The following is a 15,122-nucleotide window of genomic DNA, read 5'->3' as shown; positions in this document are numbered from 1 at the left end:
ACAACTAAAAAAATCTATAAAAAAACTTACTTCTCAAACATCCACAATAGCACTTTGTGTATACTCGGCATTTAACAATTTAGAAGAAAAAATTAATAAAACAAAACAATTGTTGAAAGTTTTCCAAAATATATATATATATATATATATATTTGAAGGTCTTCGTTCTGTTCCCATTGAAGCATTAATAAGTACAATAGGTCATACTCAAATGTTATGAGATATAAGTAAAGATTTCTTCAATCGTAATCAAAATAATAAGTATAATAAGTCATAATTAACATTACAATGAGTCATAACTAAAAATCTCTTCAGTCATAATTAAAATAAAAATTATAAGAGGTCATAACTAACACTACAAATAACTAAGGGTGCAACTCGGGCGGATTGTGACTTGCCCAAGTCCGAATTGTAACCCGAGATTGTATATTCAAACTTGATCCGAGTTGCCCGAATTACACATAGATTTTAAATTTTTTTTAAGCTAAATTTTTAATTTATTAAAATTAGACTCTATTTATATTGTTTTTAAAACATCATTAATAATACCAAAACAAATATTTGGTAGTCTTTACAATTTGAGTGAGAATAAAAAAGATAAGATTTTATATTGTATTACTTGTGTATATAATATATATTTAATATGATTTAATGATCTAAATTACTTTAATATCATATAATGGCTAATAATTTATGTATTATATATATATATATAATTTGGATTTCGGATTGCTCGCTTTATTTGATGTTTTTGTACAAATCCGTTCAAATTTAATTCGAACTTTTGAAATTTTACTATATAATATATTCAATATAATTTAATAATCTAAATTACTTTAATATCATGTAATGACTATCATTTATATATATTTTACATTTTTCTGTATCTATATATAATTCAGATTTGAGTTGCTCAGATTGTTTGATATTTTTGCGCCAGTCCGCTCAAATTTAATTCGGACTTTTAAATTTTTACCTAAATCCGTACCGAATTCAAAAATATATTATCCAAGCCCTAAAAAAATTCAAAATAGGCTTAGATTGAACACACTCAAGTTACAACCCTAGTTAGCGGTGAAAAGGATAGTAAAAATTAGTTTTGAAAACAAGCACATTTTCTTCACCACAAAGTAACGGTGTTCGTGGTTCAGTTGCAGCCAAAGAACTTCTAATTCGCCATCCGTTTGTTAGATGAGGGGATTGAAAAAATTAATTTGCATTTGCCGGTCGAATTGGTGGATGCAAATTGAGCGAATTGGCAAATGGATAGAAATCAATTTGACGGTTTAAACTTTTACAAATTTTAAACATAATACAACTTGTCAATATTTTTTTTGCATAATAATCCAACTCAACATAACCAAAAGATTATCAAATAAATTATCAAATCACAACAATAAATACATATAAAAAAATCTTGCATTATCAAAATTATTTCATTATTTTTTTTATTCGAAACTATTTAATTTGATTTTTTTAAAAAAATAACAAAATTAAACTTTATATTTTCTACACAAAAATATCAACTATCAACCTTTGTCATTTGATAAAAAGATTTTTGAATTAAAAACAAATTAAAAACATAACAGAATATCTAAACTTTTTTTCAATTGAAAACATAAACATAATATCTAAACAAATTAAAAACACAAAGTCTTAAAAATAATTAGGGGTGCTCGTGATTTGATGGTTCAGTTGCAGCCAAAAGAACCTCAAATCCGCCATCCGTCCAAAACTAGGTGGATTGAAAAAAATCAATCTGCAACTGTCCGCTCGTCATCACGCATTAATCCAAATTGCAGCGGATCAGTTCGGTTCGATTATTTTGGACAAATCGAAATATTCGCTGCTCACCCCTATCACAAGATGGAATGGAATGTAATACAACAAGAAGAAGAAAACAGTTTATGTAAACATAAATAAAAAAACAGGAAAACAGTTTGTCTCTATGAATTGAACCAATAGAACCACGCCAAGAAGCAGGAGAGTTTGATTAAAAATCCAACCGGTGAATTTCAAGATCCTATACTGATAAGGAAGTCCTTCGGTTGAATATCAGATCAAGAGCAAGTTTTGACCAAACATCCACTCAACATGCTTGAAAATACTGTAATCAATATCTTTACAACCGGGGTACAATATGTGAAAGATCCCAGGGGGCCACGATGTGGTTGCGGGTGATCTCCTTGAGTGAGCGGCAACCACTTAACGCCATAGTTAGCTCAAACTCATTGCGGAGCATTTGCAGTACTTTTCTTACACCAGCCTCACCATTGGCAGCCAATGAGAACACTACTGGCCTTCCAATCTGAAAGTCATCACAAGATCAAAGAGTTGAGATTTCTACCATTTTGTGCCATTTAGTCTCAGAAAATTCAAGAATGAATGGCCATGAAAGAAGTTTTATGAGAAACTCTCACATTGTATATTTCGATGCAAGGTTAATTTTTATCTCTTGAACTCTTGCCATATTTTTTCCTTCTATTTCAACTTTTTAGTTTTTTTTATTTCAGTTCATGTGATCTAATTGAAGACGGTTGACAAAGTCAATAACCGCTAAAGCCTAATTTGATAGACAAAAAGGTTATTTTCAGAATTTAAATAAATTTAAGTGAGGGCAGCGAAAGGGAGAGAATGAGGGAGGGGGAGGGTGAAAAAGGAGAAGAATGTTTGGTTATAGGGTGCAAGTTGTCTAATATAGTGCAAGAAAGAAGGACAATTCGTTATATAATGTAGGTTGTTCAAATTGCAAAAATTTTGCCCATTAAGTTAGACTTCCACCATTACTGATTGGGATCGGCATCTCCATTTGGACCATATGAACTATAGTAAGAAACTGTAGGGACTATGGTTCTTTTTTGAATTTGTTAATCAAGGTCCTATTCACTTACAAATACTCCAGATGCTCCAAGAGCCAATGCTTTGAAGACATCTGTCCCACGCCTGACCCCACCATCCAGAAAGACAGGAACTCGGCCTTGCACAGCTTTAACAACCTGCAAGTTACCTCGAAGGGATGGCAATGTATCATAATTACACAAATGGCTTTAACATGTGCAACATCATTAAACTTTTTGCAGCGTATCGACAAGTTAGAAGGGAAACCACTCAGCAAGGAGAAAAGCTTGATGATTCAAGAATTTTGTTGAGATAAAATATTGTCAAAAGAAGAAGAAAGTGACCACAACCAACACTCATATGAAATACGAACTTCAGGTATAAATTGGATGAGTCATGAAGAGCAAACCAAGTTTTTGAGGGAAAAATAAGGGAATTGTTTCCCTTTCTAAACTGTGTATCACCGGGAAAAGAATGAGGAAGCTAAAGAAAGTTAAAAAGAAATAAAAACGACTACCACGTGTGTTGTGCAGAAATCAAACAGTTCCAATCACAAAAAACAGCAACAAGAAACAATCAAAAGACACAAAACACAAGATATATGTGGTTCAGCAATGTGCCTATGTCATGCAATAAGGATTACAAAGTTTTAAACCTTTTGACTCAATAGTGAATTATACAGAACACCAAACATATGAAAACAAACAGATATACCTCTTCCAAAGCCATAATCGTTGCAGGGACATAATCAAGTTGTCGAGCTCCATGATTCGACACAATTATTCCTGCGGCTCCAGCTTGTACTGCTAGACTTGCTGCATTATTTTCCAAAAATGTGAACTACATTGATGAGAACATTAGCAAGTAGGACCTCAAGAAGGAAAAGAGAACTTCTCATTTTATCACTATCTTGCTTACCATCCTCGGCAGTTAAAACACCTTTCAATAGGATTGGTAAATGGGTGATCATCTGAAGCCACTTTAGATCCTGTCCAAAATGCCAAAGAAAAGGGGTCTATTTTTGTTTTTTTTTTCACTTTTTTGTTTTCTACTTTTATTTTTTTAGATTGTTTTCGAGAATTTTTTTTTGAAAATAACTCACGTTTTAGGAAACACAAAAAAAGTTGTTTTTCAAAAAAAAAAATCGCAGAAGAATGAGAATGATAAGAAAATGGTGGGCATTTTCAAACGTTTCTTTGTTGTTTCTGAAAAAAAAAAAAAAAAAAACCCAAGCATTTCAAATGATAACTTTTCAACTAAAGTTCAAGAAATCTCACACTAGAAAAAGAGACCTCACCTTCCAGTTAAGAGACTGGTCAATTTGTTCGGCAAGATATGTGGTTAGTCCAGGGTCATTGGTCTGCATGATCACCGGGAAAATTTGTCATGGGCAAACCCAGTTGATAAATAAAAACCATCAGTCTAGAATAAGTCAATCATTTATGTCATTCACCTTATCTATCTTCCCAAGATCTAATCCCTCAAAGTTCTTGAATGTCAAATGTGATGGCAAACTAAATCTGTAGGCATTGTTATCAAATCGTAAATCGTTTTTGTTAAAATAGCGAATTGTGCATTGTATCGTGAACCGTAAGATTCACTTTATTTAATATATAATATATAATTTTATATACGTATATCCATATAAAAACCCACAAATAGTGTTTAAAATGAAACAAATATCAATATGTAAAAAATATATGTATTATTGATTGATGTGTTACAAGATTGATTTTTTATATTACAAAGCTGAGTAGCTCATTATATAGGAGAGGGTTTGGGTAGTAGGTGAGGAGTAGGTGAGGGTAAATTGGTGGTAGGTGTAGTAGGTGTGGTAGTAGGTGGTGGTAGGTGTAGGTAAATTCTAACAGCCCCCCGCAAACTCAAGGAGGATAGAAACTAACCAACTTGAGTTTGAAGAGAGGAACAAAACAAGAAAATACATAAAAATAAAAAAGGATAGGAGACACTGTATGGTCGTGTCAGACCGTTGGTGAAGACACTGAAAGGTGGTGTCATAACGTGGTAGAGGACACTGTATGGGGGTGTCATAACGGTGTAGAAGACAGTTTATGGGGTCATGTCGGACCGTTGTAGAAGACAGTTTAAGGGGTCATGTCGGACCGTTGTAGCAGACAATGTTGTGACAGTTGTTGTGACAGTTTACGGAGTCTTGCTGGACCTTTGTAGAAACTAACCGGAATCAATGTCGGGACAGTTTACAGAGTCTTGTCGGACCCTTGTAGAAACTAACCGGAATCAATGTCGGGACAGTTTACAGAGTCTTGTCGGACCCTTGTAGAAACTAACCGGAATCTAAGTCGGGACAGTTTACAGAGTCTTGTCGGACCCTTGTAGAAACTAACCGGAATCAATGTCGGGACAGTTTACAGAGTCTTGTCGGACCCATAAGGGAGCTAACCGGAATCAATGTCGGGACAGTTTACAGAGTCTTGTCGGACCCTTAAAAAGTCGCACCCTCAAAAGGTGTGCCCAATCTTTCAAAAGGCGTGCCATCAAAAGGCGTGCCCAATCCATAAAAGACGTGCCATCAAAAGGCGCGCCAGACACGCGGCGATGCACGTGATCGACAGTGCGCGTGTCGGCCTCTTCGTCATGTGCTATATAAATGAAGGCGGAGGCTGAGAGAACATGTGTAACACGCTGTTGCCCAGAAAATGGCCTCGTCCTCATCTTCCCGTAGACTGCTCACCCTCTTTCCCGACCTCAACGAGTCAACAAGAGAGAGAACTGGTGCGGTGGCACTGGAACCTCAACCAAGCGCCCCGGAGTTTGCTCCGTTGAACTTTCCGATGCGGTCTGTGGAGCAAAGAATGGCAGTGCAGTCGGATGTGGAGGCCAATCAGTATACTTTGAAGTCATGTGTGGAAACCATGACGGCGGTCACAAACTTGTCGAACCGGCTGCAGAGTAGGACAAATGAGGTGCAGCATTTAAACGCCCAACTGGCTCTGCTCCAACGCATGTATAAGGATGCGCGAGCAGAGATAAGTGTGCTGAAAGCAGAAAATAAGGAGTTGAAGCTGAAGGCCACCGTGATGTTCCGTTTTGGAGGTCCACCATATGCTGTAGTGGAGGAGCAGGGTGGAGTGAACGTGCTCGGTGGAGTGGGTAACACGGAGGCAACACCGTCAAGGGCCGCCCAGGACGGAGGCAAGAAGAAGAGACCGGCAGCATAGTAGAGAAGAAAAAATCCCGCCTGTTGATGTGGTTGTTTGTTTGTTTGTTTTTTTTTTTTTTTTTTGGTGTAAAATTGTGATCGGGGTTGATCCCTGAAATGAATAAAGCAAGTGTGTTTGGAAAACTCGAATGGTAGGTGTGGAAATGCAGAAAAATCAACTGGAATGAATTTTTTTTTTTTTTTTTTTTTTTTTTTTTTTTTTTGTATAAAGAGAAATGGAGAAATTGAAAAAAAAAAAAAAAAGGAGGGACATGCCCATGTGTTTTCAAACTGCTAAAAGAAAAAAGAGAGAGAGAGTGGGGAACATGATGATGATGATAATGGTACGCAACGTCATATGTCCCCACTTTTTCAAATTAGGAGCCTTAGGATATCCAGGGACAGACCCAATTAACCTAACCCACTGCACTGCTGTAGTCAAACTTCTTGAAAAAGGTGGAATTGATATTGAAGTTGCCAAGAGCTGGTATATTAACAGTAAATTCAGGCCACTTGATAAAGAGTGGAAAAAACAGAGGTGGGTGAATAATATAAAAATAAAAAGAAATGAAAAGAGGGGGACAAAAGTTGGTGTCTGGGTTGAAGCAAAACAATAAATAATTAAATAAAAAAAAAAAAGTTGGGTGTGATGGAAAGATGAGAGAGAGACGCAGGGGTTGGTGTAATGTGTAATAGTTTATTAGACTATTATAGTAGAATAAAAAAAGAGATATAGGAGAATAAATAAAAAAAAAAATATAGAGAGAGAGGGAGATCAGTTGTTGTTTATGGGAATGTGTGTGTGTGTGTGTGGTGGGTATATCAGTCAACAACATGATCAACACCCATTATGCACTATCCCTCAGCAGCTCAAAACCTGAGAGAGAGAGGGAGATCAGTGCGGAGGAAAGTATATCAGTCAACAACATGAAGTTGAATTCCCAGCTGTAGCAATTGTTGGTGCCGAGATCGGGGAGATTACCGTCTGAATCGGAGAGAGTGAGGCCAATCTGAATGAGATTCAAGAGATCAACGTTGGCTTTCAGGGTCGCGTAATGCGCGGTGGGATTGCGATTGCGGAAGAAATTCATTCCGCTCTTCGGACGAACCACCACACCTGGGAATTCTGTGTCCATGGAGACGAAAGGGTAGAGATCGATGATGAGTCGGATTAGTTCGAACTCTGACTCGAAATTGACAATCCACACTGACCGAACTACGATGGGCTTATCGGTGGCGTGAACATGGCATCTGGTGATTGTGAGATCCAGATTTTAGAGAAAGAGGTTTTAGGCAGGGATGGAAAGTTATGGGTAGAAAAGAAGCGGAATAGATTGAGGTCCGGCGGGCGGCCAAGGCGAGGTTGCCGCCCGCCGGTGAAGCAAAATTACTAGAGTCTTAACCTTACTCTGATACCATGTAAAAAATATATGTATTATTGATTGATGTGTTACAAGATTGATTTTTTATATTACAAAGCAGAGTAGCTCATTATATAGGAGAGGGTTTGGGTAGTAGGTGAGGAGTAGGTGAGGGTAAATTGGTGGTAGGTGTAGTAGGTGTGGTAGTAGGTGGTGGTAGGTGTAGGTAAATTCTAACACAATATAATTAAATTGTATACATGTATATACATATAAAATCATGTAAATTAATATAATTAATTGATCTCTTTTCTTCTTTATTTTTCTATTTTGGGAAAACGATGTCATTCCATGCAATTATCGAATTATGAATCGCATGATTCTAACAACAATGTCCATAGGATAACTGTAAGAATTTATATATTATTTATTGATATAATGTTATTGTATATTACAAATGGTGAGTGGCTCATTATATAGGAGAGGGTGAGTGTAGTAGGTGAGGAGTAGGTGAAGTTGAGGGGGTAGTGGTGTAGTGGGTTAGGTTTAGTGGAGTAGGTTTAAGTGGGTGAAGTAGGTGATAGGTTTTAACAGCCCCCCGCAAACTCAAGGGGGATAGGAACTAATCAACTTGAGTTTGGAGAGAGTTACAAAACAAGAAAATACATAAAAATAAAAGAGGATAGGAGACACTGTATGGTCGTGTCAGACCGTTGGTGAAGACACTGTATGGTGGTGTCATAACGGTGTAGAGGACACTGTATGGGGGTGTCATAACGTTGTAGAGGACACTGTATGGTGGTGTCAGACCGTTGGTGAAGACACTGTATGGTGGTGTCATAACGTTGTAGAGGACACTGGATGGCGGTGTCAGACTGATGTAGAAGACAGTTTATGGGGTCATGTCGGACCGTTGTAGCAGACAATGTTGTGATTGTTGTTGTGACAGTTTACGGAGTCTTGCTGGACCCTTGTAGAATCTAATCGGAATCAATGTCGGGACAGTTTACAGAGTCTTGTCGGACCCTTGAAGGAGCTAACCGGAATCAATGTCGGGACAGTTTACAGAGTCTTGTCGGACCCTTAAAAAGTCGCACCCTCAAAAGGTGTGCCCAATTTATCAAAAGGCGTGCCATCAAAAGGCGTGCCCAATTCATCAAAAGGCGTGCCATCAAAAGGTGTGTCCAGGTTGGCGTCGAGCGCCGAGCGGCGCATGATGCGCGTGGCTGCCTTGGCTATTTAACCAAGGTTGATGCTGAGGCTGAGGCAGACAAAAAACTTCTGAAAAAACTCTTCCTTTGCTGAGAGAGAAACTCTGTAATACTCTGTAACCAACCCGTCTCTGAAACACTCAGCAACATGGCCTCTTATTCCCGTCCAGCTACCCAGAACATGGCCTCCTCGTCCCGTGGTCTGCTCACGCTCTTTCCAGAACTGAACGAGTCCATAAGAGAAATAACGGGTGCGGTGGCCAGTGAACCTCAACCAAACACCTCTGGTTTTGCTCCGTTGAACTTTCCGATGCGGTCGGTGGAGCAAAAAATGGCGGTGCAAACTGATATTGAGGCCAATCAGTATACTCTGAAGTCATGTGTGGAAACCATGACTGCGGTCACAAACTTGTCGCACCGGCTGCAGAGCAGGACAAATGAGGTGCAACAGTTAAACTCCCAGCTGGCTTTGCTCCAACGCATGTATAAGGATGCGCGAGCAGAGATAAGTGTGCTAAAGACAGAAAACAAGGAGCTGAAGCGGAAGGCCACCGTGATGTTCCGATTTGGAGGTCCACCATATGCTGTAGTGGAGGAGCAGGGAGGAGGCAACTTGCTTGGTGGTCTAGGAAGCACGGAGGCAATACCGGCAAGGGCCACCCAAGACGGAGGCAAGAAGAAAAGACCGGCGGAATAGGCGAAGAAGTGAGGTCGGTGGGTGACCGTCTGCAGAAAAGAAAACAAATCTTTGGGTGTTGTGGTTTTTTTTTTTTTTTTTTTTTTTGTGTGTGTGTAAAATTGTGATCGGGGTTAAGCCCTGAGATGAAAAAAATATGGTTTGGTGTGCAAAGCTATATGGTATGAATGGAATTTGAAAAAGATCAAAAATAATGTGAAAGAAAAATAAAGAAAGAAATAATAAGAATATATGTGAAATTGGCAATGGTGTTCGGTATATAAAAATATATATATATATATATATATTTTTGTATTTTTTTTTTATATATATATTTATTTATTTTTATTTTTATTTTCGTTTAATAATAATAATAATAATAATAATATATTAAGGAGGAAAGCATGTGCGCGGGTGAGAGTTGTATAGAAAAAAGATAAAGATAGGTGTGATAAAGAAAAGAATGGTGGTGGATATAAAGATGGGATAGCGAATTTTCTAATAGATTTTCAAGTCCCAAACTAGGCTGGCAATTTGGCAAAGCAGAAAACAAACCAAAATATATATATAACTATATATAAAGGTTATATGGCTTTTACCTTTTCCAACCCACATCATGCACAGCCTGTAAAGAGCAGACAGGCCATTTCACACTGCACAACATTCAAAGCCACTCGCCAGAAGATTGGTTCCCCTTTTCTTTTCTTTTTTTATCTTTTTTTTCTGCTCGTATAAATCTCATTCATTGACCCAGCACAGGATTACTCTATCCACCAGAAGTAGGTGTTCAAATTTCAAGTATAATAAATGAGGAATGCACAAGAACTGTAAAGGCAGATTCTCCATCGGTACTTGTCCACTCAAGAAAATCCAACAATGGCATTATTCAAAACTGTAGTTATTTCCAAACACAAGCCACAAGACCGATTTACCTCGCCAATACGAAGGGTGGAAGAGAATTCAAGAAAGGCACGAATGAGAAGCTGCTTCAGCGACTAGAAGCTGCTTCGGCGACCTCGGCGAGCCGGTCGAGTTCTCGACTCGAAGCTTTCTGGAAATTCGGATGGCGCGCTTGGCGCATAGAACCCAGAGAGAAGTGACCGACTCGAGTAAGCCGGTGGCGAGCCGCTTCTGTGAGCCGGTGAAGCTTGGTGGTCTTGTGAATGTTCGGGAGGATTTGTGGTACTTTTCCGGCGAGATTTGGATGATGGATTGACAAGAGGATTTGGATATGAAGCTCAGAATGAGGATAAGGACGAATCCGCTAGAGTAAATGTCACAGTGAAAAATCTTCTGTATTCTGGGTATAGAAACTGGGAAAAGCTTATATTGAGGGACCTTCTGATTCAGTTGGGTTTATTGAAGGTGGTGGACTCGAAGAAATTTCAAGATATGTGTAGAGGTCCGGCGGGCGGCCAAGGCGAGGCTGCCGCCCGCCGGTGAAGCAGAATTACTAGTTTCTCAAACTTGCTCTGATACCATGTAAGAATTTATATATTATTTATTGATATAATGTTATTGTATATTACAAATGGTGAGTGGCTCATTATATAGGAGAGGGTGAGTGGAGATGGTAGGTGGGTGGTAGTGGTAATTTACACAATTTACATTAACAGCCCCCCTCAAACTCAAGGAGGATAGGACATAAAAAACCTCTTGTAGTTTAAATAATAATTGGGTAGAGAAGAAAGACTTAACCAAGTCTTTTAAATTGTTGGTTTTAAACAAAATTGAATTTTTTGGTTTCAATTCACCTATTCTTAATATCAGCTTCTCTACGGCCAAGCCTTGGAGTATCCACAGTGAGAGCAATTGCCTTGAAGCCAGCCCTTTCAGCTCTTCTAATAAGTTGTGCAACCACATTTTTGTCTTTGATCATCTGAAAGAAAAGTGGGTAGTATGAGATGATACGAATTTACAAACATAATAGAAATCCCAACCCATTAACAACATTAAGAGCCCTAAATAATGTGGAGTTCTCAAATGACTGGAAATGCAATGAAAAAAATGAATGAAGATACTGGATAGAACATATTTAGGAAACTGTATCTAGGATTTAAGCATTTAGGATGACCGTAGTGGGCAGGTACTGGAATTGTTGGAAGAATCCATCAATTTGAAGCAATCAAGATTGGCATTGAAATAATTCCAGTAATTATTAGATGCACCATTTCAATTTTGAATCCAATAATTCCAATAATTTTGAATCCAATAATTCCAATAACAACAATTTTGAATCCATCAAACAGTTTAAGCAATCCAGTATCCTTCCAGATACTGGATAGAATCCATCAATTTAGAGTTGAGCAATTATTAGATGCAGCATTTCAATTTCAGAGGTCTTCTTTTCTTTTTTTTTTGTAGGTAACTCTATAGTTATTAACCATATGCAAACTGGGATAAAGTATTGAATAACTGAAGCTTTTCTAACATAAATCAGCATTTTAATACATTCTCATTTCAAAGATCAGAAACAGTAGAGATGAACTCTCTACTTACATAGAGTTGGAAAAAGTGAATGCCAGGTCCTGTAGAAGCAACTTCTTCAACACTGGAAGTGGCAAACGAGGACAATGTCTGAAACAACGAACCATGCACAAGTGAATTAAAAAGGCACATTATACAGTAATAACAATTAAACTTGCTGTAGCAACCAAACCCAATTGATCCACAAACAAAATCCAGAACTATGGAACAAACTGTAAGACATTAAGTAAATTCAAATAAAAAGAAGTAATGAGGATGAGAAACGGAACCATAATTGTGCCGGCAGCAGATGCTGCTCTTGCTGTTGCAACCTCTCCTGCACCAGAATTAAACATTTGGGATTAAATATATGTGAAAAGGTGAAACAATATACAAGTTCCTTTTCTAAATGTTTATGAGAAGCACGTATAAATAATTCACACCAACTATAGAGTTTGGCTAAATAAATAAATAATTATAGCAATTTAAGGGCTTTAATAGTTTTTCAAATTGAAGATAAAGGTCACTATCTTTAGTCCAGTGCGTTGCTAGGATGAGGATGGTAAGGTGGATGTGTGGCAAGACTAGAAATGACAGAGTTAGAAATGAGTATATTCGAAAATGGGTTGAAGTAGTACCGATAGAAGATAAGTTGAGAGAGAATAGATTGAGATGGTTTGGTCATACACAACGGAGACCAACAGAGCCAATAATGAAGAGATGCGATAAAGTGACGGTAGATGGTAGTGTTAGGGGAAGGGGTAGACCTAAATTGACGTGGACTAGTATAATAAATAGAGATATGAACCTCCTTAATTTGATTAACAAAATGGCCTTGGATAGAGTCAAGTGGAAAAGAAAAATTCATACAGCCGACCCCATTTGATGGGACTTCAGGCTTGGTTTGGTTTGGTTTATCTTTAGTCTAGTGCACAAATTCAATGAAACAGGGGCATATACCTTCAGGGTGGGCCATTTTTTGCATAGCTGTTGGAGCAATCAAGATTGGCATTGAAATTTTGAAGCCCAACACTGTTGTGGTCATGTCTATCTTGCTTACATCAATAAGCATACGAGGTCGAAACCTATTTTTTGAATGAAAAATTATACATTTAGAGAGAAGCACCAAAATCAAACTTGAAATAAAAGCTCAACCATTGATCATGGCCTACAAAATAAATAAATAAATAATGGTGGAAATTTGTCTTTTGGCATGGTTTGTTCCTAATATTTGTAGAAAGTAGAAAGCAATCCCACGAATCACCAGAGAGAGAGAGAGAGAGAAAGAGAGAGAGAGAACTCTGCAAGGGGTATACAATTATTAAGATAAGAGCTTACAAAATCCTTGCGAATGCATTCTGGTTCTCTTGGAGAGTCCATTGGTCCTCAGCACCAGATGCGTAATAGTCATAAATCATCTTTGGCAATTTCTCCTTTGCAATGGCCTCATATTCCACAACATTGGTGATCTGATCCATCTTTCCAATGTACTATTTATGCTGTACCAAGAAAGTTTGAAATAAATTCAAAAAATGGTGAAATAGAATCACACTACATTCATTTCAAACTATTATGAAATATAGATATTTTTAATAAAATAAGATCATACCAAGGCCTTCTAAAGTAGATGTTCAGAAAATGAAAGCAAAAGTACATTTTTGGATCAAAAAATGTCGAAGTGAAAAATAGAAGAGAAAAGTATAGATCGACAAAGGGAAAGGAGGTCAAGAAAGAACATTAATAATAATGCAAGATTATCAAGGAGCACTAAAAGGCCCCCAAGCCCCACTAAAATAGTCCTAATCATATTGGCTCAACTAGGAGCTTGAATTTGAATGTGGAGTTAGTTGGCTAAATCCGGCAAATTCTACCGAAATCTTGTAAACTTCAATTGAATTTCCAGCTTAACACTTGTTAAAATGACCAATTTTTTACAAAATTCTGAAACCTATTTTTTCCCAAATTCGACCAAATATTCTGATTTTTCTGCTGAATTCTTCTCTCATTCTAATTTAGTTGTCTAGTTCACATCTAAACTTTGCCGAATTTATGCCAATTTTCAGCAACATATGTAAGTTCCTACTTTGTTTCTGCCATTAGAAAATATAGTCCAGATTTTCCTCTATGGTTAAATAATGAAGTTTACTATTGTAAAGTAACTTTCATATTGGTTCATGCAGGATAAGTAAGTTAATCACTTCTACAAACATAAATAGGATATAAACACCTCCTATGATGATTTTAACTAAAAGAATCCCAAAATAGGATTATATCATATAAAAAGTGGATGCACACATGGTCCACTATATTTCTGTGAGAAAAGGATCATCTCACATAAAAGTGGAAGCACACATGGTCCAATAAATTGTTAATTTTGCAATCAATGATTCACACTGAAACAACGTTGTCCCATATTGGAAGTTTGCATAAATGATCTTTGGTATATAAGTCACCACTAGCTTGCTTTAAATAATTTTTTATTTTTTTATTTTTGTCTTCGGTATATAACTTGGCTTAAGTATTTTGGGTCATGTTCGTGGGCCGATTTTCTTCAGGTTACTTGGGACAACAGGCAGTGAGGCAGTCATATGCTACTAAATTCATTGCCTCTTTCATAGAGGGGAACACCAATACATGGATATAATACACCTACCATTGTAACTATTGAAATTCCCCTTTCATGTTTGACCATCCATATAAAATTTTTGGTACCATTTCAAAAGCAAGATCATCAGCACTCCAACTTGAGACATAGCACAAACGTGTAGTCTTCAAAATCACATCTCATGAAAAACCCAAAAGAACAAAACACACAAAAAGATATAATAAATTCTTAATTATTCCACATACAAGAAGAAATCAAAGAACAAAACTTCAAATCAAACAACCAAATTCAAATCATACCCAGATAGGGAATCAATCAAAACAACGTCAAACACTTAAAATTGAAGTGCAAGCATGAATTTAAGATCGAAGAAACAGTGAAGGATGTGTAGAAGAACAGACCTTAACCTCCTTCTAAACAAAGAAATTGAGTGAAGCTACGAAACGCAAGGTCAAAATAGGCGTCGCAAACAAAGTGGAGAGAGAGAGTAGAGTGAGGACAAATGGTGGAGCTTTGTTTCTCTTAGGAATTTCTTGGTTCGGCAAACTGTCACTCTAGTGCATATGATGAAACCAAAAGTAGACACAAATTCAAAATGAAAATTTTTGGACTGTTTGTTGCGTCCGATCTTAGGTGTGGCAAACTTGAACTTTTTCAATTCCCCATTTGTTTGAAATTTGGGTGACGTTTCTCTGTAGTTGAGTATCTCAATTAGAGGTATTGTTGAGTTTTTGTGGATTTATTACGGCCATTATATGGACCCTTTAATATGTAAGATTTATCG

The 15,122-nt window shown here is 37.2% G+C and overlaps 1 protein-coding gene across 4 annotated transcripts; it reads right to left on the bottom strand.

Moving 5' to 3' along the window:
- Positions 1-1,893: 1,893 nt before the first annotated feature.
- LOC145798514 (glycolate oxidase 1-like) lies at positions 1,894-15,073 on the bottom strand. Of its 4 annotated transcripts, none has more exons than XM_082886374.1 (12): positions 14,740-15,073; positions 13,072-13,232; positions 12,694-12,818; positions 12,024-12,070; positions 11,767-11,844; positions 11,022-11,146; positions 4,292-4,358; positions 4,136-4,198; positions 3,757-3,826; positions 3,553-3,653; positions 2,892-2,996; positions 1,894-2,308 (listed from the first exon to the last, which is right to left on the bottom strand). In XM_082886374.1, the coding sequence occupies exons 2-12, from the start codon at positions 13,209-13,211 to the stop codon at positions 2,123-2,125; spliced, it is 1,107 nt and encodes a 368-aa protein (XP_082742500.1). In that variant the 5' UTR covers positions 13,212-13,232; positions 14,740-15,073; the 3' UTR covers positions 1,894-2,122. The 4 variants fall into 4 exon arrangements, with proteins under 4 accessions (XP_082742500.1, XP_082742501.1, XP_082742502.1 ...); XM_082886375.1 differs by having other exon boundaries at positions 14,387-15,070; XM_082886376.1 differs by lacking the exon at positions 2,892-2,996.
- Between the last annotated feature and the right edge of the window lie 49 nt (positions 15,074-15,122).

This window comes from Camellia sinensis, chromosome 9, assembly GCF_055761805.1.
Source record: "Camellia sinensis isolate YWXY chromosome 9, ASM5576180v1, whole genome shotgun sequence".
NCBI lineage: Eukaryota > Viridiplantae > Streptophyta > Magnoliopsida > Ericales > Theaceae > Camellia > Camellia sinensis.
The sequence above is the reverse complement of the archived record's forward strand: the minus strand, read 5'-3'. Positions and strand labels throughout refer to the sequence as shown.